At 42.2% G+C, this 20,085-nt stretch overlaps 1 protein-coding gene across 1 annotated transcript; it reads right to left on the reverse strand.

The window, feature by feature from the left end:
• Positions 1-6,818: 6,818 nt before the first annotated feature.
• On the reverse strand, positions 6,819-7,742 carry LOC143774759 (olfactory receptor 5G3-like). Its single transcript, XM_077262521.1, has one exon. The coding sequence runs from the start codon at positions 7,740-7,742 to the stop codon at positions 6,819-6,821; it is 924 nt and encodes a 307-aa protein (XP_077118636.1).
• Between the last annotated feature and the right edge of the window lie 12,343 nt (positions 7,743-20,085).

Genomic DNA, 20,085 nt, shown 5'->3' on the forward strand with positions numbered 1-20,085 from the left:
TTTCTGTGTTTGAAAAATTGCATGTTCGCAGGTATACGTAGCATAGTTCTCTGTGATAGCCTTGTTCAATTTTTTTTTTAATTCACCAAAAAACAAAAAATAATTTATACTGTCTATGTCAGGCTAAGTGGGCACTACAAGTCTAGGAGACCCACTCCTTTAAATTGAGACTAGTTTTTAATGAGGCCTTCCTTCACCTCTCATCATTTTCCACCACTAAATCACCAGGGTTCAGATGTTCCGTGCTGCTACAGACTGTCGATTTTTTTTCCAGGGTGTCTATAATTCCGATTAAATATTGTTTTAAATATTTACCCCCCATGGGGAAATGTTTGTCAACCCATGCACTTAATGTATGGGCATTACGAGTCATGGAGACCCGCTCGTTTGTAATGTGACAGTTTTTTTTAGGAGGCCCTCCTCCATGTTTCTTCCAAGGGGGGATTGGGGTGCGTGCAAATTTGGGTCAAGGCGTCCCTTGCATTCAATGCATAAGGAAGCAGTATGGCAGGACCAACTGAAGATTGTGAAGTGGGTTTTCCTGTGGCCATCCAGTACCTGGGTTCAAAGGCTTATTGGGGTGCATATGACTTGATGGCAGGGCAGGCCTTGCATTCAATGCAACATTTTTTGAGGAGGCCCTCCTGTGCCTCTCATGAAAGGGGTATAGGGGTGCGTCGTAATTTTTGGCAGCCCAGCTACTCACTGCATAGACATTAACAGCTTGGTAGACCCAATGTTTACTAATGGCCCTTCTGCCAGCTGACGGAATTGTACATCATCTGGCAGAACCCCCGCTTTGAGGTGGGCTCCGGCGGTGAGCCCACCTCAAAGCCGCGACATGTCAGCTGTTTTGTACAGCTGACATGTGCGCGCAATGAGCGCGAGCGCAATTGCGATCCGCCCGCGCCCATTAACTAGTTAAATGCCGCCATCAAGCGCTGACAGCGGCATTTCACTAGCGCTCCCAGCCGCGCGGCCGGAAGTGCTCGCACCGCTGACCCCGTCACATGATCGGGGGTCATCGGTGCATTGCCATAACAACCAGAGGTCTCCTTGAGACCTCTATGGTTGTTGATGGCCGATTGCTTTGAGCGCCACCCTGCGGTCGGCGTTCAAAGTACACCTGCATTTCTGCTACATAGAGGTGATCTGTGCTTCACCCCTATGTAGCAGAGGCGATCGAGTTGTGCATGCTTCTAGCCTCCTATGGAGGCTATTGAAGCATGCCAAAATTAAAAAAAAAAGTGTTTAAAAATATAAAAAAATAAAAAATATATAAAAGTTCAAATCACCCCCTTTTGCCCCAATCAAAATAAAACAATTAAAAAAAATCAAACCCACACATATTTGGTATCGCCGCGTTCAGAATCGCCCGATATATCAATTAAAACAAAGGATTAACCTGACCGCTAAATGGCGTAGCAAGAAAAAAAATCAAAACGCCAAAATTACTTTTTTTTGGTCACCGCAACATTGCATTAAAATGAAGTAACAGGTGATCAAAAGAACGTATCTGCACCAAAATGCTATAATTAAAAATGCCAGCTTGGCACACAAAAAAATAAGCCCTCAACTGACCCCAGATCACAAAAATTGGAGACGCTACGGGTATCGGAAAATGGCACAATTTTTTTATTTTTTTTTTAGCAAATTTTGGAATTTTTTTTCACCACTGAGATAAAAAATATCCTAGACATGTTAGGTGTCTATGAACTCGTAATGTCCTGGAGAATCATAATGGCAGGTTAGTTTTAGCATTTGGTGAACCTGGCAAAAAAGCCAAACAAAAAACAAGTGTGAGATTGCACTTTTTTTGCAATTTCATCACACTTGGAATTTTTTTCCCGTTTTTTGTTACATGGCATGGTAAAACCAATGATATCTTTCAAAAGTACATCTCGTCCCGCAAAAAATAAGCCCTCACATGGCCAAATTGATGGAAAAATAAAAAAGTTATGGCTCTGGGAAAGAGGGGAGCGAAAAACGAACACGGAAAAGCGGAAAATCCCAAGGTCATGAAGGGGTTAATATATACTTACCTTCACATCCTGTTCCATCCAGATGTGGGCAGATCCCAGAATTCCAAGTGGCGGAAGTTCACCGGCCTCCATATTGGGACACCCAAGTGATGGGTGTCTCAATATGGAAACTGCTGGTGGTACCAACCTCTTGCATGGTACCACCAGCAGAACACCGTTGCACCACACACACACACTGTATATGCTGTATGTACCACGCACACAAACACACTGTATATGCCATACTCACCAAACACACACACTGCATACGCCGTACGAAGCCTCTTGCGCTGTACCACCAACGTAACACTGTTGCGAACCAGCCAAGATAAATAGACAAGCTGTGGTCTATAAAGACGCGCCACATGTGCTTATACGCAGGTCTGCCACCTGCTTCTTTGAATGCATAATAGATATGAGATTTCACAAAATCACCTCCACTATGCTGTAACATCTGGTGGCGCAGTATGCAGCGTCCAATCCGCAGTGTTTCCTGATCACGGAAGCAAACCCTTTAAGTGAACCTGACCGCTGATACCTGCTGTGCGACCCATGGGCAGCACGTTTCTGGCACCGGCTGTACAATCTAAGCCAGGTATGTTTGTCTCTGAAATCCAGCGGTGTCAAAAACATGTCCAACTTCTCGCCTCCTGCTGGCAATGACTGGTCAGTTCCTGTATGCAGGAAGAGATGTGCCCCTCAACGGGAGTGGATGGGGAGAAGCCACCATGGACCCGCCTGTCTGACTAGTCACCCATGTGGCCTCGATCCTCATTGACTTTTAAAGTATGTTTTTCCCTGAAATGACAGATCGAGCGGCCCACTACAGGGACCGGCCGTTCTGGCATTTGCCAGAAATGCCAGATGGCCAGTCTGGCCCTGTTTACAGCTGTGAACTAGGAGTCAGAAATGCTTCCAGGGGCGATCCCATGATGTCCCTGTGTCATTTCAGCAGTGTTTCCATCATTTTCAGATGTTTTTAGACCTTAAAAGAAACCCTGGGGGGGATTGCAGTAAAAATACTCGGGTGTCCGATAGACTTACATTGGGCTCGTTGTCCTGGCCAAGTACCCGAGTATTCCAATCTGCTCGACCCGAGCAAAGAGCACCCAAGCATTTTAGTGCTCGCCCATCACTAGTCTTTACATATTTATATACAATTCAAAAACTGAGGGTTATTTTTTTTTATTCCTGAACACATTATAAATTATATTTTAAGATATTTTTAACATTGCATACTTTATAGTTAAGTTGTATTGGTCTTTATAGAAGTGTTATTACTGTTCTCTAGTGGGGCTTATGCTCTTTTAGGGATTAACAATATAATTTACAGACATTATCATACATAAAGGTGAAACATTTCTTAAAATGATGAAGATATCACAATACAGAAAAAATATCTTAACTTAAAGTGCAATATCTAACAATTACATTTCAATACTTTTATGTCTCAACTGTTAAGAGTTAAATTTCTCCATTTTGATATTTATTTTGTATGTTGGTTCATATTGGCTGCATCTGTAGATCAGATTATGTTACCTGAGAATTTCTCAGGGAAGGCTGACCCAGGAACACACAGTTTATAGTTCATATATTTGTCTTGGTAGATGCACATTAGCAGAATACTGTCTCGGTCCTGGGTAAATAGATGGGACATAAAATAGAGTTTTATTGTGATGTCATGATATGTGCTAATATCAGGTTTATTGTCCCCCCCAAAAAAAAATAGATATATAGATGGCTGTCACTTGTCACACAGATATATTTTCTATCTGGTGATCTAGCAGTTGCTGTCAGTACACTCATTTGATCAAGCAGTCGGGCGTTTGTTACATACAATTCTGTTCCTGCCAGGAGTTGTGCATTACAGAGATGGCGGGAATGAAGAAAACCCTGATCAGGGCAGTTAATCCCTTTAGTGCTTAGATTATCATTGATTACTGATCTATACATAGGAGGAAGCACCATTATAATAGTAAATGTCAGTTCCAACTGCATGAAACAATGGACTTGTGACACTATACAAAATGTGGCTTCCGTTAGTATAAAAGGTTATTATTACTTATTATTTAGAAGGATCTAGATAAGCTGGAATAATGGGCAGAAATGGCATATCGCAGGAGAAATGCAAGATTCTACATCTAGGCAAGAAATATGAAAATTACATCTATAGAATTGGAGGAATAGAACTAAGCAACAGCACATGTGAAAAAGAATTGGGTATACTAATAGATCACAGACTTCACGAGTCAACAGTGTGTTGCAGCAGCAAACCACAGTTCTAGGATGTATTAAGAGAAGCATAGAGTCTAGAATATGTGAAGTCATTATCCCCCCTCTACTCCTCCTTGGTCAGATCTCATCTGGAATACTGTGTCCAATTCTTGGCACCACATTTTAAAAAAGACATTGAAAAACTGGAGATTGGAGAAAGTTCAGAGAAGACTGACCAGAATGGTGAGCATTCTGCAAAGTAGGTCCTATGAGGAACAGTTAAAGGATCTGGGAATGTATAACTTGTAAAAAAGAAGACTAAGAAGAGACTTAACAGCCATCTACAAATATCTGAAGGGCTGTCACAGTGAAGATGGATCAACATTATTCTCATTTGCACATGGAAACTTAAGGAGCAATGGAATGACACTGAGAGGGAGAAGATACAGATATTTAAAAAAAAAATTTTGAAAGTGAGGGTGATCAATCAGTGGAACAGGCTGCCATGAGAGGCGGTGAGTTCTCCTGAAATGGAAGTCTTCAAACAGAGGCTGGACAGAGATGGTTTAGTGACTCCTGCATTGAGTGAGGGGTCGGACACAATGACCCTGTAGGTCCTCTTCACCTCTAACATTCTATTCTATGATATCTTGATGTATGTAACAATCTATAGTTTCAATAAATACCATTCACTTATGTAGCAATGAGCAAGGTTATAGAAGCACGCCTCTTCCCATCAAAGATTTTATCCTCTTAATATATTGCAATCATATTATACAGCACTGTATGTGTACAATTGTTCATTTTTCCTTTCTACCCAGCTAACTCTTCTCTTTTTTTCCGCTCTATGTAGAAACAGGAAGTCTCTTTTTCCTGCAAAAATCCTTCCCCTCTTTAAATCCTAACCCAGCTGCTCCCTCCTCCTGCCAGGGACTTTTGAAGTGACTAATGATTTATAAAGGGAAAATTGACCATCTGCTTCTATAAAGAACTTAGAAGGTTTCAGCTCATCAGTTTTTATTCATGTGATGTCACAGATCTAAAGGAAAATAAACTTATTAATTGGGTAGAAGGGCAAAATGAGCAATTGTAAGTACGTAGTGTCATATATAGGAAGATTGCAATATTATAAGTGAATACAAACTTTGATGGGAGGAGGAGTGATTCTTTAAAAAAAGATATATAGAGGAATTGTGTAAAAAAAGGAAAATATGACATGCACTGAAAAAATATTGTCATTGAATCATCTCATCTATGATTTATTGTGAATAGGGTTGAGCGACTTTTATTTTTATAGGATCGGGTCGGGTTTCACGAAACCCGACTTTCTCAAAAGTCGGGTCGAGCAAAATCGGCCGATCCTATAAAAAAGTCGGGGTCGGGGTCGGCCGAAACACAAAACCCAATGCAGTGCAATGGGATACTATGGTTCCCAGGGTCTGAAGGAGAGGAAACTCTCCTTCAGGCCCTGGGATCCATATTAATGTGTAAAATAAAGAATTAAAATAAAAAATATTGATATACTCACCCGTCCGGAGGCCCCTGGACATCACCGCTGGTAACCGGCAGCCTTCTTTGCTTAAATTGAGTGCGTTCAGGGCCTTCCATGACGTCACGGCTTCTGATTGGTCGCGTGCCGCTCATGTGACCGCCAAGCGACCAATCACAAGCCGTGACGTAATTCTCAGGTCCTAAATTCCTAATTCTAGGAATTTAGGACCTGAGAATTACGTCACGGCTTGTGATTGGTCGCGTGAGCAGTCACATGGGCGGCCGCGACCAATCACAAGCCGTGACGTCATCTAAGGCCCTGAACGCGCTCATTCTTAGGAAGGAAGGCTGCTGGAAAGAAGCCGAGGGTGAGTATATTCCTATTAGGTATATACTCACCCTCGGACGCGCCCTGCTTCTTTCCGGCAGCCTTCCTTCTTAAGAATGAGCGCGTGAAGGGCCTTAGATGACGTCACGGCTTGTGATTGGTCGCGGCCGCCCATGTGACTGCTCACGCGACCAATCACAAGCCGTGACGTAATTCTCAGGTCCTAAATTCCTAGAATGAGGAATTTAGGACCTGAGAATTACGTCACGGCTTGTGATTGGTCACGTGGCGGTCACATGAGCGGCACGCGACCAATCAGAAGCCGTGATGTCATGGAAGGCTGTAAATGCGCTCATTTTAAGCAAAGAAGGCTGCCGGTTACCAGCGGCGATGTCCAGGGGCCTCCGTAGAGGTGAGTATATCAATATTTTTTATTTTAATTCTTTATTTTACACTTAAATGTGGATTCTGATACCGATTTCTGATATCGCAAACATATCGGAACTCGGTATCGGAATTCCGATACCAGATTCTGAAGATCGCCGACCTCATGGCCGACCCCACACAGGGGTCGGGTCGGGTTTCATGAAACCCGACTTTGCCAAAAGTCGGCGACTTCGGAAAATGGCCGACCCGTTTCGCTCAACCCTAATTGTGAATATTCTGTCAAAAAAATCCAGAAGACAAATTTATTGTTCCTCCCTTTCCCCATCTGGAAATACAGTAATTAGCTAAGATAGTCTCATAAATATGTGTAATTATCCTTAACATTTTCTGAACATTTGGTGAAGAGTTCTCCTGATCTCCTGATTCCTCAGACTGTAAATGATGGGATTCATCATTGGGGACACCACAATGTACAGCAGAGATAAAAACTTGTTCGTGCTCAATGAACTGTAATTGGATGGTATCATGTAAATAGTGAGGAGAGTTCCATAGTAGATGCACACAGTGGTGAGATGGGAGCCACATGTGGAGAAGGCTTTTGACAAGCCACTGATGGATGAAAGGGTCATTATGATGAAGAAAATACTCAAATAGCTGATAAGAGTTAAAGCAAGAGGGATGAGACCGTCAATGATGGATATCACAAAGTCAACCAAATTCAAGAGGTTAGTGTCAGAGGTAGTCAATTCAAGAAGTAACTCAAAGTCACAGAAGAAGTGGTCTATTACGTTGTTACCACAGAACTCCAGCTGCCAAACCAAAATTATCTCAAAGGAAAGGACAAAGTTAAAAAACCAGGATCCAAGAACCATCTTGAAGCAAACATGAGGTCGCATTATAGAATTGTAGCGCATCGGGCTGCATATGGCCAAGTACCGATCATAAGACATTACAGTGATCAGACTAATTGGGCTAAAACCAAATATGAAGACCATATGGAGCTGGAAGATGCAGATCCTCACTGGCATCTCCTTCATGTCATATAGAATTGTATTTAACATCATGGGCACAATGGTCGTAGTGGAAAGGATATCGGCTACAGCTAGATGCTTGAGAAAGTAGAATATTGGGAAATTGAGGTTGTGATTGGTGGACACCAACACTATAATTAGGAGGTTTCCAGCCAGTATTATCAGGTAAGAGAACAAGAAAAGGATGAAGAGCAGAAATTTGTATTTATATAGACCTGTAAATCCAAGGAGCAGGAACTCTGTTACTTCAGTCTGGTTGACGTCACACATTTTTAGTGAATACACTGAAAACAAGAGAAACTGATTGAAGTCTCTGTCTTGTAAGAAAGTGAATTATGTAAATAATGGATCACAATAATCTATATACAGAAAAAATTCCTCACACACAGATTATCAATGCTGATAAGCGCTACATGGAGATGACCCTCGGAGTATTGTGCTATAAGACCATGGCAGTCCGCAACTCGTATTTTTGAAACTCAGTTAATAAATTCTTATACTCACCTCTACAGTCCCTTCATTCCTCACTGTCACCCATCCAGTCCTTTTTGCATTTTCTGCTCCTGTAGAGAGTGCTACAATCCTCAGGGCTCAAATACATAAGCGGGGAATTCCAGCTCTGATGAAGCCTGGGAGGATTCTGCACAAAGAATAAAAGGTAATAGAATCTCGATGGTCACCCTGACTTTGCGCATACATTCCCAGAATCATACCAGGCCTCATCAGAGCCGGCCGTTCCAGCTCAGTGTGAAAGGTCCAAGGATATTAGTACATACAGCCGAAATAAGAAGATGATGTGTCAGGGCTAGTGTTGAGCATTCCGATACTGCAAATATCAGGTATCGGCCGATATTCGCTGTACCGGAATTCCGATACCGAGTTCCGATATTTTTGCGATATCGGGAATCGGGATTGGGATCCATATTCATTTAAAAAATAAAGAATAAAAATAAAAAATATGGATATACTCACCCACCGACGGCCCCTGGGACAGCCCCTGGCTCTCAGTGGTGCAACCGGCAGCCTCCGTTCCTAAGAATGCAGTGAGTGTAGGACCTGCGATGACATCGTGGTCTTGTGATTGGTCGCGTGACCGCTCATGTGACCGCTCACGTGACCGCATCGAAGGTCCTTCACTCTCTGCATTCTTAGGAACGGAGGCAGACGCTTGCAGCGGTGACAGCCAGGGCTCGTCAGAGGGGTGAGTATATCCATATTTTTTATTTTTATTCTTTATTTTTTACATGAATATGGATCCCAGGGCCTGAAGGAGAGTTTCCTCTCCTTCAGACCCTGGGAATCATCCATGATCGCTCCCTATTACGTTCCAATATTTGTGTCCCATTGACTTGTATTGGTATTGGGTATCGGTATCGGCTATATCCGATATTTTTTGGATATCGGCCGATCCAATCCGATACCGATACTTTCAAATATCGGAAGGTATCGCTCAACACTAGTCAGGGCTGGACAGGTTACAATGGGGAGCAAAGGGGTCAGAGATATGAGCAGTAAGGAGAGTACAAGAATATCAACTTTGTTAATGTTTGATGGCCCTTAAAGTCCTAAAAAATGGCTGCAATCCTAATATAATAATTTCATGCATTATAACCCCTGTTTTTGGAAACTTAAAATTGATGACTAGGCATGAGTGGATTAGGCAAAATTCAAATTCACCTACCTATGCAAATTTTCCAGGTAAATTGGATTTGAGGAGAAGTTTTTCTGGGCAATACAAAGGAAATCCTGAAAACATGACCTATTGGTGGCTCTTTAGGACTGGAGTTGAGGAACACTCTTCTAGGTTATAGAAATGTTTTTGCCTGATTCAAAATATACAACTCTTAAAAACTCATTACATTTTTGCTCAAATTTAATCTAGTCTCCCCTTGGACTGGTTTTATATGAGCCAGATTTTTTTTTAAATGTTTGCTTCGTTTTTTGAAACTTACCAGTGTTTGAGTTTAAAAGTTGCATAAAAGGTGAAGAAAAACATAAAGACCATTTTTTACGAAATTCATAAACTGCATGTTAGGGTTGGCAGATCCCACTAAATATAAATTAAGATGAAGTGCGATCACAACCCGGGGTCCACCGTGCAGAGATGAAAAACCGCAGCTAGTAAACAATGGCGGAAGAGTGCGGCAAGTGATCATGAAAACACATGGGGTTAAATGTCACCCTCCGAGACTAAAAGCTAATTACCCAACTCTGTTAGCTTCACAGAGGGGTAGAGATATGTACAGCTGCCCCTAGACATTATGGTGCAGCTAGATGCCACACTAGTGAAAATAGCACTACGTGAAAGCCCTTGTTACGTCACAGGTGAATGCAACCCTCTCAGGGGCAAGGAAACAGGTAGTGGACACAGTCACAGCGTGTGCACACACACAACCTCCTCTCCGAAGGTGCCGGAATTCTAATGGCTATACGCCTGCCCTGAGCAAACACAAACAAGTCCACAATACGATAGTGTTCCACACACACACATATGCAGTAACTATATGACTATATACAGTGCCTTGTGAAAGTATTTGGTTCCCTTGAACTTTTCAACCTTTTCCCTCATATTATGATTCAAACATAAAGATACCAAATGTAAATTTTTGGTGAAGAATTAACAAAAAGTGGAACACAATTGTGAAGTTGAACGAAATTTATTGGTTATTTTACATTTTTGTGGAAATTCAAAAACTGAATAGTGGGGCGTGCAATATTATTCGGCCCCTTTAACTTAATACTTTGTTGCGCCACCTTTTTCTGCAATTGCAGCTGCAAGTCACTTGGGGTATGTCTCTATCAGTTTTGTACATCGAGAGACTGAAATTCTTGACCACTCGTCTTTGGCAAACAGCTCGAGCTCAGTAAGGTTTGATGGAGATCATTTCTGAACAGCAGTTTTCAGCTCTTTCCACAGATTCTCGGATTGAGATTGAGGTCTGGACTTTGACTTGGCCATTCTATCACCTGGATACGTTTATTTGTGAACCATTCCATTGTAGATTTTGCTTTATGTTTGGTATCATTGTCTTGTTGGAAGACAAATCTCCTTCCCAGTCTAAGGTCTTTTGCAGACTTCAACAGGTTTTCTTCAAGAATGGCCCTGTATTTGGCTCCATCCATCTTCCCATCAATTTTAACCATCTTCCATGTCCCTACAGAAGAAAAGCAGGCCCAACCCATGATGCTGCCACCACCAAGTTTGACAGTGGGGATGGTGTGTTCAGGGTGATGAGCTGTGTTGCCTTTACGCTAAACATATCATTTAGCATTGTTGCCAAAAAGTTCAATTTTGGTTTCATCTGACCAGAGCAACTTCTTCCACATGTTTGGTGTGTCTCCCAGGTGGCTTGTTGCAAACTTTAAATGACACTTTTTATGAATAACTTTGAGAAATGGCTTTCTTCTTGCCACTCTTCCATACAGGCCAGATTTGTGCAGTGTACGACTGATGATTGTCCCATGGACAGACTGTCCCACCTCAGCTGTAGATCTCTGCAGTTCATCCAGAGTGATCATGGGCCTCTTGGCTACATCTCTGATCAGTCTTCTCCTTGTTTGAGATCAAAGTTTACAGGGATGGCCTGGTCTTGGTATATTTGCAGTGGTATGATACTCCTTCCATTTCAATATGATCACTTGCACAGTGCTCCTTGGGATGTTTAAAGTTTTGGAAATCATTTTGTATCCAAATCCTGATTTAAACTTCTCCACAACAGTATCACGGACCTGCCTGTTGTGTTCCTTGGTCTTCATGATGCTCTCTGTGCTTCAAACAGAACCCTGAGACTATCACAGAGCAGGTGCATTTATACGGAGACTTGATTACACACAGGTGGATTATATTTATCATCATTAGGCATTTAGGACAACTTTGGATCATTCAGAGATCCACAATGAACTTCTGGAGTGAGTTTGCTGCACTGAAAGTAAAGGGGCCAAATAATATTGCGCAGCGCCCCAGAGTCCTGGTGGTTGCAGTAATGTCGCTCTGCCACTAAGGGGAGTGATGTTACATCTGATTGCACTAAAGGAGTTCACCTGATCAGGTATCACAGTCACACACTACATTTCACACTCCGGCCTCCAGGGGGAGCAAAGGGTTCTATGTATTAGGCCACTCCTCACACTCTGGTAAAACTGGGGGTTGGATAGGAAGTTAGGGAGAAGCTGACTGGGTTTTGCCCAGGCAACATCCTGTGAGAGAGGGAGTTACTGGGAAGATTCAGGGGGGTCTTTGTCAGGGGTGGGATCCTGGCAGTGACCTAGCGAAAAGGACAGATCATTATGGAGCCGTGCCTGCACTACCTTGCAGCGGCATCTTAAGAAAGGACACGAAGCGAAGTATATTGTGGAGAAGTGAGAAACAAGATCACAGCACAAAGGCGATAGAACCAGTAGGAGTCATGCCCCTGAGATCGTGGCAACATTCTACTGAGGCGCGTAGCCGGTGGCCGGAATGCCGAGGAAGTATTGGGCTCTAAGCATTACTTCAAACCAACAGCAGGACAGTTAATTATAGGTTGGCTGTGTCACCTAAATCACCTAATGAAGACAACGGAGGCAATTGTGGGAGAGAGGCGTCTCTAGGGTCCCTATAAAATAACTCCAGGCCTACCCCATCATACGGGTGCGTCCTAGCCATATCATCTGGGGGACGGAGAGAGAAAGAACAGAAACATACACGACAGTTGTGAGGACTATCCCGTGGTGCTCAGCAGGGAAGTACTACAACACCCAGGCGCTAGTAGGTAGGCACTGATTTCCACCTGCAAATGGAACTCTGGATGTGCCTTCAGACCGGCTGGTCTCAGCCAGCCCGGTTAGCAGTGCTCTGGATTGCGGATCCCGAAGCCTTCAGTAAAGAGGTAAAGAGACTGCAACCCTGTGTCCTCGTTATTCATCACGCCTTGCACCACGCACCATCACCTTTCATTGGACACCCCTTAGCAGGGTCACGGACCGGGTCTAGCCACCGTGACAACCCCAGGACCGAGACAGAGAGGCCCAGTAACGAGTACCCCGCGGCCCTGCATCTGGGGGCGCTCCAATTGCACGCCCCACTTTTCAGTTTTTGAATTTCCACAAAAATTTAAAATAATCAATACATTTCATTCAACTTCGTAATTATGTTCCATTTGTTGTTGATTCTTCACCAAAAATTTACATTTGGTGTCTTTATTTTTGAAGCATGATATGAGGGAAAAGGATGAAAAGTTCAAGTGAGTCTAATACTTTCGCAAGGCACTGTATGTTGGGAGAAAGCAGGATTGGTACCCGCCGGTCACCTGGCTCCATGAAGTTGTTTGGATAAGCCAGGTTGTGACTCTCGTGTCAACTGGCCTTGTATAGACTCAATGTACTATCATCTTCCTACGTTTGTAGTTACCTCCTCTCTATGTGTGTACCACAGGTGGGGTAGCCAACCCTGGGGGCTCAGATGTAACATCTGCATTATCCCGCCGGGTCAGCAGAAGGTTGACACTCTAATGTTTACCATCTTGAGGAATTTTGCTGGGACTGTTTTATGTGTTCTCTGCCTGTTTTGTGTTTAAATGAAGCATTGCCACACTGTTTTACCCTCACCCTATGTTGTCTGAGTAGTGTTATGCCCATGATAACAGGAGACCGGGCATAAGGAGGGACGATCACTAGTCCATGCGCTTCCGGCTAGAGGACATGGGTGTCCACTGACCCCCCCCCCATGTCTCTACAACATACTAAAGCTCTCAATGAATGTATCTAGGGGTGCAGTGAATATAGTGACACCATAGGTGTGTCACAGAATTTGATACCATTAGGCACTGTCGAAAAAATCATTTACATTTTTACCAGCAACACAGTCTGCTAGCCCCAAGTTTTACATTTTGATACTGGTGTATAGTGGGTACAGAAAGTATTCATACCCCTTTAAATTGTTCACTCTTTGTTTAATTGCAGCCTTTTTGTAAATTCTAAAAAGTTCATGTTTTTCACAATAATGAACACTCTGCACCCCATCTTGACTGAAAAAACAGAAATGTAGAAGTTTTTGCACATTTAATAAAAAAGAAAAACTGAAATGTCAAATAAGTCAGACCCTTAGCTCAGACACTCATATTTAAGTTACATGCTGTCCATTTCCTTTGTGATCCTCCTTGAGATGATTTTACTCCTTCCTTGGAGTCTAGCTGTGTTTAATTAAACTTATAGGACATGATTTGGAAAGGAACACACCTGTCTATATAAGACCTCACAGCTCACAGTGCATGTCAGACCAAATGAGAATCATGAGGTCAAAGGAACTGGACAAGGAGCTCAGAGACAGATTTTTGGCATGGGACAGATCTGGCAAGGTTACAACAGAATTTCTGCAGCACTCAAGGTTCCTAAAAGCACAGTGACCTCCATAATCCTTAAATGGAAGAAGTTTGAGACCACCAGAAGTCTTCCTAGACCTGGCTGTCCAGCCAAGCTGAACAATCGTGAGAGAAGAATTTTGGTGAAAGAGGTAAAGAAGATCCCCAAGATCATGCAGTAGTGAGATAGGAGAAAGTTCCACAAAGTCAACTATCACTGCAGCCTTCCACCAGTCGGTCCTTTATGGCAGAGTGGCTTAATGGAAGACTCTCCTCAGTGCAAGACATAAGAAGGGCTGCACAGAGTTTGCCAAAAAAAACACATGAAGAACTCCCAGGCTATGATAAATAAGATTCTCTGGTCTGATGAGATGAATATAAACCTTTTTGGTGATAATTCTAAGAGTTATGTGTGGAGAAAACCAGGCACTGCTCATCACCTGCCAAATACAATCCCAACATCGAAACATGGTGGTGGCAGCATCATGCTATGGGGGTATTTTTCAGCTGCAGGGACAGGGCGACTGGTTGTCATTGAAGGAAACATGAATGCGGCCAAGTACAGAGATATCCTGGATGAAAACCTCTTCCAGAATGCTCTGGACCTCAGACTTGGCCAAAGGTACACCCTCAAACAAGAGAATGACCCTAAGCACACAGGTAAAATAACAAAGGAGCGTCCACAGAACAACTCTGTGACCATTCTTGACTGGCCCAGCCAGATTCCTTACCTAAACCCAACTGAGCATCTCTGGAGAGACCTGAAAATGGCTGTCCATCAACATTCACCATCAAACCTGAAAAAACTGGAGAGAATTTGCAAGGAAGAATGGCAGAGGATCACCAAATCCAGGTGTGAAAAACTTTTTGCATCATTCCCAAGAAGACTCATGGCTGTACTAGCTCAAAAGGGGTTTCTACTCAATACTGAGCAAATGGGCTGAATACTTATGAACATGTGATTTCAGTTTTTTTTTATTAAATTTGCAAAAATTTCAGGTTTTTTTCAGTCAAGATGGGGTGCAGAGTGTACATTAATGAGAAAAAATGAACTTTTTGGAATTTACCAAATGGCTGCAATGAAACAAAGAGTTAAACATTTAAAGGGGTCTGAATACTTTCTGTACCCACTCTTTGGGTAAAATGGCATCAAAATTTGTCCAACATTTTCTACTGAATGTAGACATTCCCCATATGTGGCTGTACAGTACTACTTAGCCACACTGCGAGACTCTGGAGGGACAGAGCGCTATTTGTCTCCTGGAGACCAGATTTTCCTAGAATAGTTTGCATACTCCATATACAGAGCCCCTAACTGCTCTAAAAACAGAATCAACCTTAAATGATCCTATTTTGGAAGTTATACCTCTTTGGGAATTTATCTACAGGTGTAGTGATGATTTTCACTACATGGGTGTTTTCTAGAAACAAGCAGCAGTGGAAGTTGCTGAGTGAAAATTACAAACTGACATTGTAGTGACCAGTACGCTGTAGTGACCAGCATGTTGCAGTCACCAGTAGGTTATTCCCAGCCCGCACTTCTGGAGACATGCACCCATTAATCAGGGGCGCTCTCATTACTACAGAAATGCCAAACATGGATGCTATGTGTGGTTTAGACACACTGGGGCTCAAAAGGGAGGGAGCATTTAGATTTAGGAGCACATAATTTGTTGAATTTCTTTTAACCCCTTCACCCCCAAGGGTGGTTTGCACGTTAATGACCGGGCCAATTTTTACAATTCTGACCACTGTCCCTTTATGAGGCTATAACTCTGGAACGCTTTGACGGATCTTGGCGATTCTGACATTGTTTTCTCGTGACATATTGTACTTCATGTTAGTCATAAAATTTATTCGATATAACTTGCGTTTATTTGTGAAAAAAATGGAAATTTGGCGAAAATTTTGAAAATTTTGCAATTTTCCAACTTTGAATTTTTATGCCCTTAAATTACAGACATATGTCATGCAAAATACTTAATAAGTAACATTTCCCACATGTCTACTTTACATCAGTACAATTTTGGAACCAAAATTTTTTTTTGTGACGGAGTTATAAGGGTTAAAAGTTGACCAGCAATTTCTCATTTTTACAACACCATTTTTTTTTAGGGACCACATCTCATTTGAAGTCATTTTGAGGGGTCTATATGATAGAAAATACTCAAGTGTGACACCATTCTAAAAACTGCACCCCTCAAGGTGCTCAAAACCACATTCAAGAAGTTTATTAACCCTTCAGGTGTTTCACAGGAATTTTTGGAATGTTTAAATAAAAATGAACATTTAACTTTTTTTCACACAAAATTTATTTCAGCTCCAATTTGTTTTATTTTACCAAGGGTAACAGGAGAAAATGGACCCCCAAAGTTGTTGTACAATTTGTCCTGAGTACGCTGATACCCCATATGTGGGGGTAAACCACTGTTTGGGCGTATGGCAGAGCTCGGAAGGAAAGGAGCGCCATTTGACTTTTCAATGCAAAATTGACTGGAATTGAGATGGGACGCCATGTTGCGTTTGGAGAGCCCCTGATGTGCCTAAACACTGAAACCCCCTACAAGTGACACCATTTTGGAAAGTAGACCCCCTAAGGAACTTATCTTGATGTGTGGTGAGCACTTTGACCCACCAAGTGCTTCACAGAAGTTTATAATGCAGAGCCGTAAAAATAAAAAATCATATTTTTTCACAAAAATGATCTTTTCGCCCCCAATTTTTTATTTTCCCAAGGGTAAGAGAAGAAATTGGACCCCAAAAAATGTTGTGCAATTTGTCCTGAGTACGATGATACCCCATATGTGGGTGTAAACCATTGTTTGGGCGCATGGCAGAGCTTGGAAGGGAAGGAGCGCCATTTGACTTTTCAATGCAAAATTGACTGGAATTGACATGGGACGCCATGTTGCGTTTGGAGAGCCCCTGATGTGCCTAAACACTGAAACCCCCTACAAGTGACACCACTTTGGAAAGTAGACCCCCTAAGGAACTTATCTTGATGTGTGGTGAGCACTTTGACCCACCAAGTGCTTCACAGAAGTTTATAATGCAGAGCCGTAAAAATAAAAAATCATATTTTTTCACAAAAATGATCTTTTCGCCCCCAATTTTTTATTTTCCCAAGGGTAAGAGAAGAAATTGGACCCCAAAAAATGTTGGCCAATTTGTCCTGAGTACGCTGATACCCCATATGTGGGTGTAAACCATTGTTTGGGCGCATGGCAGAGCTTGGAAGGGAAGGAGCGCCATTTGACTTTTCAATGCAAAATTGACTGGAATTGAGATGGGACGCCATGTTGCGTTTGGAGAGCCCCTGATGTGCCTAAACATTGAAACTCCCTACAAGTGACACCATTTTGGAAAGTAGACCCCCTAAGGATCTTATTTAGATGTGTTTTGAGAGCTTTGAACCCCCAAGTGTTTCACTACAGATTATAACGCAGAGCCGTGAAAATAATTTTTATTTTTTTTCTCAAAAATGATTTTTTAGCACCCAGCTTTGTATTTTTACAAGGGTAACAGAATAAATTGGACCCCAAAATTTGTTGTCCAATTTGTCCTGAGTACGCTGATACCCCATATGTGGGGGGGGAACCACTGTTTGGGTGCATGACAGAGCTCGGAAGGGAAGGAGCGCCATTTGGAATGCAGCCTTAAATGGATTGGTCTGCAGGCGTCACGTTGCATTTGCAGAGCCCCTGATGTACCCAAACAGTACAAACCCCCCACAAGTGACCCCATATTGGAAACTAGACCTCCCAAGGAACTTATCTAGATGTGTTGTGAGAACTTTGAACCCCCAAGTGTTTCACTACAGTTTATAATGCAGAGCCGTGAAAATAAAACATCTTTTTTTCCCACAAAAATGATTTTTAGCCCCCCAAATTTTTATTTTCCTAAGGATAACAAGAGAACTTGGACCCCAGAAGTTGTTGTTCAATTTGTCCCGAGTACGCTGATAACACATATGTTGGGGTAAACCCCTTTTTGGGCGCACGGGAGAGCTCGGAAGGGAAGAAGCACTGTTTTACTTTTTCAACGCAGAATTGGCTGGAATTGAGATTGGACGCCATGTCGCGCTTGGAGAGCCCCTGATGTGCCTGGACAGTGGAAACTCCCCAATTCTACCTGAAACCCTAACCCAAACACACCCCTAACCCTAATCCCAACGGTAACCCTAACCACACCCCTAGCCCTGACACACCCATAATTCTAATCCCAACTTTAATCCAAACGTAAATGTAATCCAAACCCTAACCCTAACTTTACCTCCAACCCTAGCCCTAACCCTAACCCTAACCCTACTCCTAACCCTAACCCTAAACGTGACTGAAATACGTGGCACTGAAATACATGGCACTGAAATACGTGGCACTGAAATATGTGGCACTGAAATACGTGGCACTGAAATATGTGATACGTGGCACTTAAATACGTGGCACTGAAACACGTGGCACTGAAATACGTGATACGTGGCACTGAAATACGTGGCACTGAAATACGTGGCACTGAAATACGTGGCACTGAAATACGTGGCACTGAAATACGAGGCACTGAAATACGTGGCACTGAAATACGTGGCACTGAAATACGTGGCACTGAAATACGTGGCACTGAAATATGTGATACGTGGCACTGAAATACGTGGCACTGAAATACGTGGCACTGAAATACGTGGCACTGAAATATGTGATACGTGGCACTTAAATACGTGGCACTGAAATACGTGGCACTGAAATACGTGGCACTGAAATACGTGGCACTGAAATACGTGGCACTTAAATACGTGGCACTGAAATATGTGATACGTGGCACTTAAATACGTGTCACTGAAACACGTGGCACTGAAATATGTGGCACTGAAATACGTGGCACTGAAATACGTGGCACTGAAATACGTGGCACTGAAATACGTGGCACTGAAATACGTGATACGTGGCACTGAAACACGTGGCACTGAAACACGTGGCACTGAAATACGTGATACGTGGCACTGAAATACGTGGCACTGAAATACGTGGCACTGAAATACGTGGCACTGAAATACGTGGCACTGAAATACGTGGCACTATGACTGTCAGAAAATGTTCATTAAACGGTTAGGGGTGAGGTTAGGGGTAGAGTTAGGGTTAGGGTTTGGATCCCTTTATCACCTTGATGGTGGTGGGTGGCTTTTCAGTGTGTTTTCTGTTTTTTTTCGATAAAAATGCATGCGTTTTTAACGCAAACAAACGCATGTGCTTAAAAACGCAAGAAAATACTGCAGGTTGTATTTCTGAAAATGAACGCATGCAGAAAAAAACCGCATGCGTTTGAAAACGCGACCAAACGCGTACAAAAAAAACGCATGCGTTTTCAATGTTAAATATAGGGAAAAAACGCATGCGTTTTTTTGTGCAAAAAACGCTGCAGACAAAAACGCAAGTGTGAAACCAGCGACGCTTTTTATAGCAAAAAAGTTTTTGCGTCTCCACATTTTGAGACCTATAATTTTTCCACATTTTGCTCCACAGAGTCATGTGAGGTCTTGTTTTTTGCGGGACGAGTTGACGTTTTTATTGGTAACATTTTCGGACACGTGACCATTTTTGATCGCTTTTTATTCCGATTTTTGTGAGGCAGAATGACCAAAAACCTGCTATTCATGAATTTCTTTTGGGAGAGGCGTTTATACCGTTCCGCGTTTGGTAAAATTGATAAAGCAGTTTTATTCGTCGGGTCAGTACGATTACAGCGATATCTCATTTATATCATTTTTTTATGTTTTGGCGCTTTTATACGATAAAAACTAAAATATAGAAAAAATAATTATTTTGGTATCGCTTTATTCTCAGGACTATAACTTTTTTATTTTTTTGCTGATGATGCTGTATGGCGGCTTGTTTTTTGCGGGACAAGATGACGTTTTCAGCGGTACCATGGATATTTATATCAGTCTTTTTGATCGTGTGTTATTCCACTTTTTGTTCGGCGGTATGGTAATAAAGCGTTGTTTTTTGCCTCGTTTTTTTTTTTTTTCTTACGGTGTTTACTGAAGGGGTTAACTAGTGGGGCAGTTTTATAGGTTGGGTCATTACGGACGCGGCGATACTAAATATGTGTACTTTTATTGTTTGGTTTTTTTTATTTAGATAAAGAAATGTATTTATGGGAATAATATATTTTTTTTATTATTATTTATTTAGGAAATTTTTTTTTTTTTTTTTTACACATGTGGAAAAAATTTTTTTTTACTTTTTTACTTTGTCCCAGGGGGGGACATCACAGATCAT

The sequence above is a fragment of the Ranitomeya variabilis genome, chromosome 5 (genome assembly GCF_051348905.1).
Source record: "Ranitomeya variabilis isolate aRanVar5 chromosome 5, aRanVar5.hap1, whole genome shotgun sequence".
In the NCBI taxonomy this organism is placed as follows: Eukaryota; Metazoa; Chordata; class Amphibia; order Anura; family Dendrobatidae; genus Ranitomeya; species Ranitomeya variabilis.

What these genes read in the sequence shown, in the direction of transcription:
- LOC143774759 (XM_077262521.1), bottom strand. Translation starts at nt 7,742, where the DNA reads ATGTGTGACGTCAACCAGACTGAAGTAACAGAGTTCCTGCTCCTTGGA.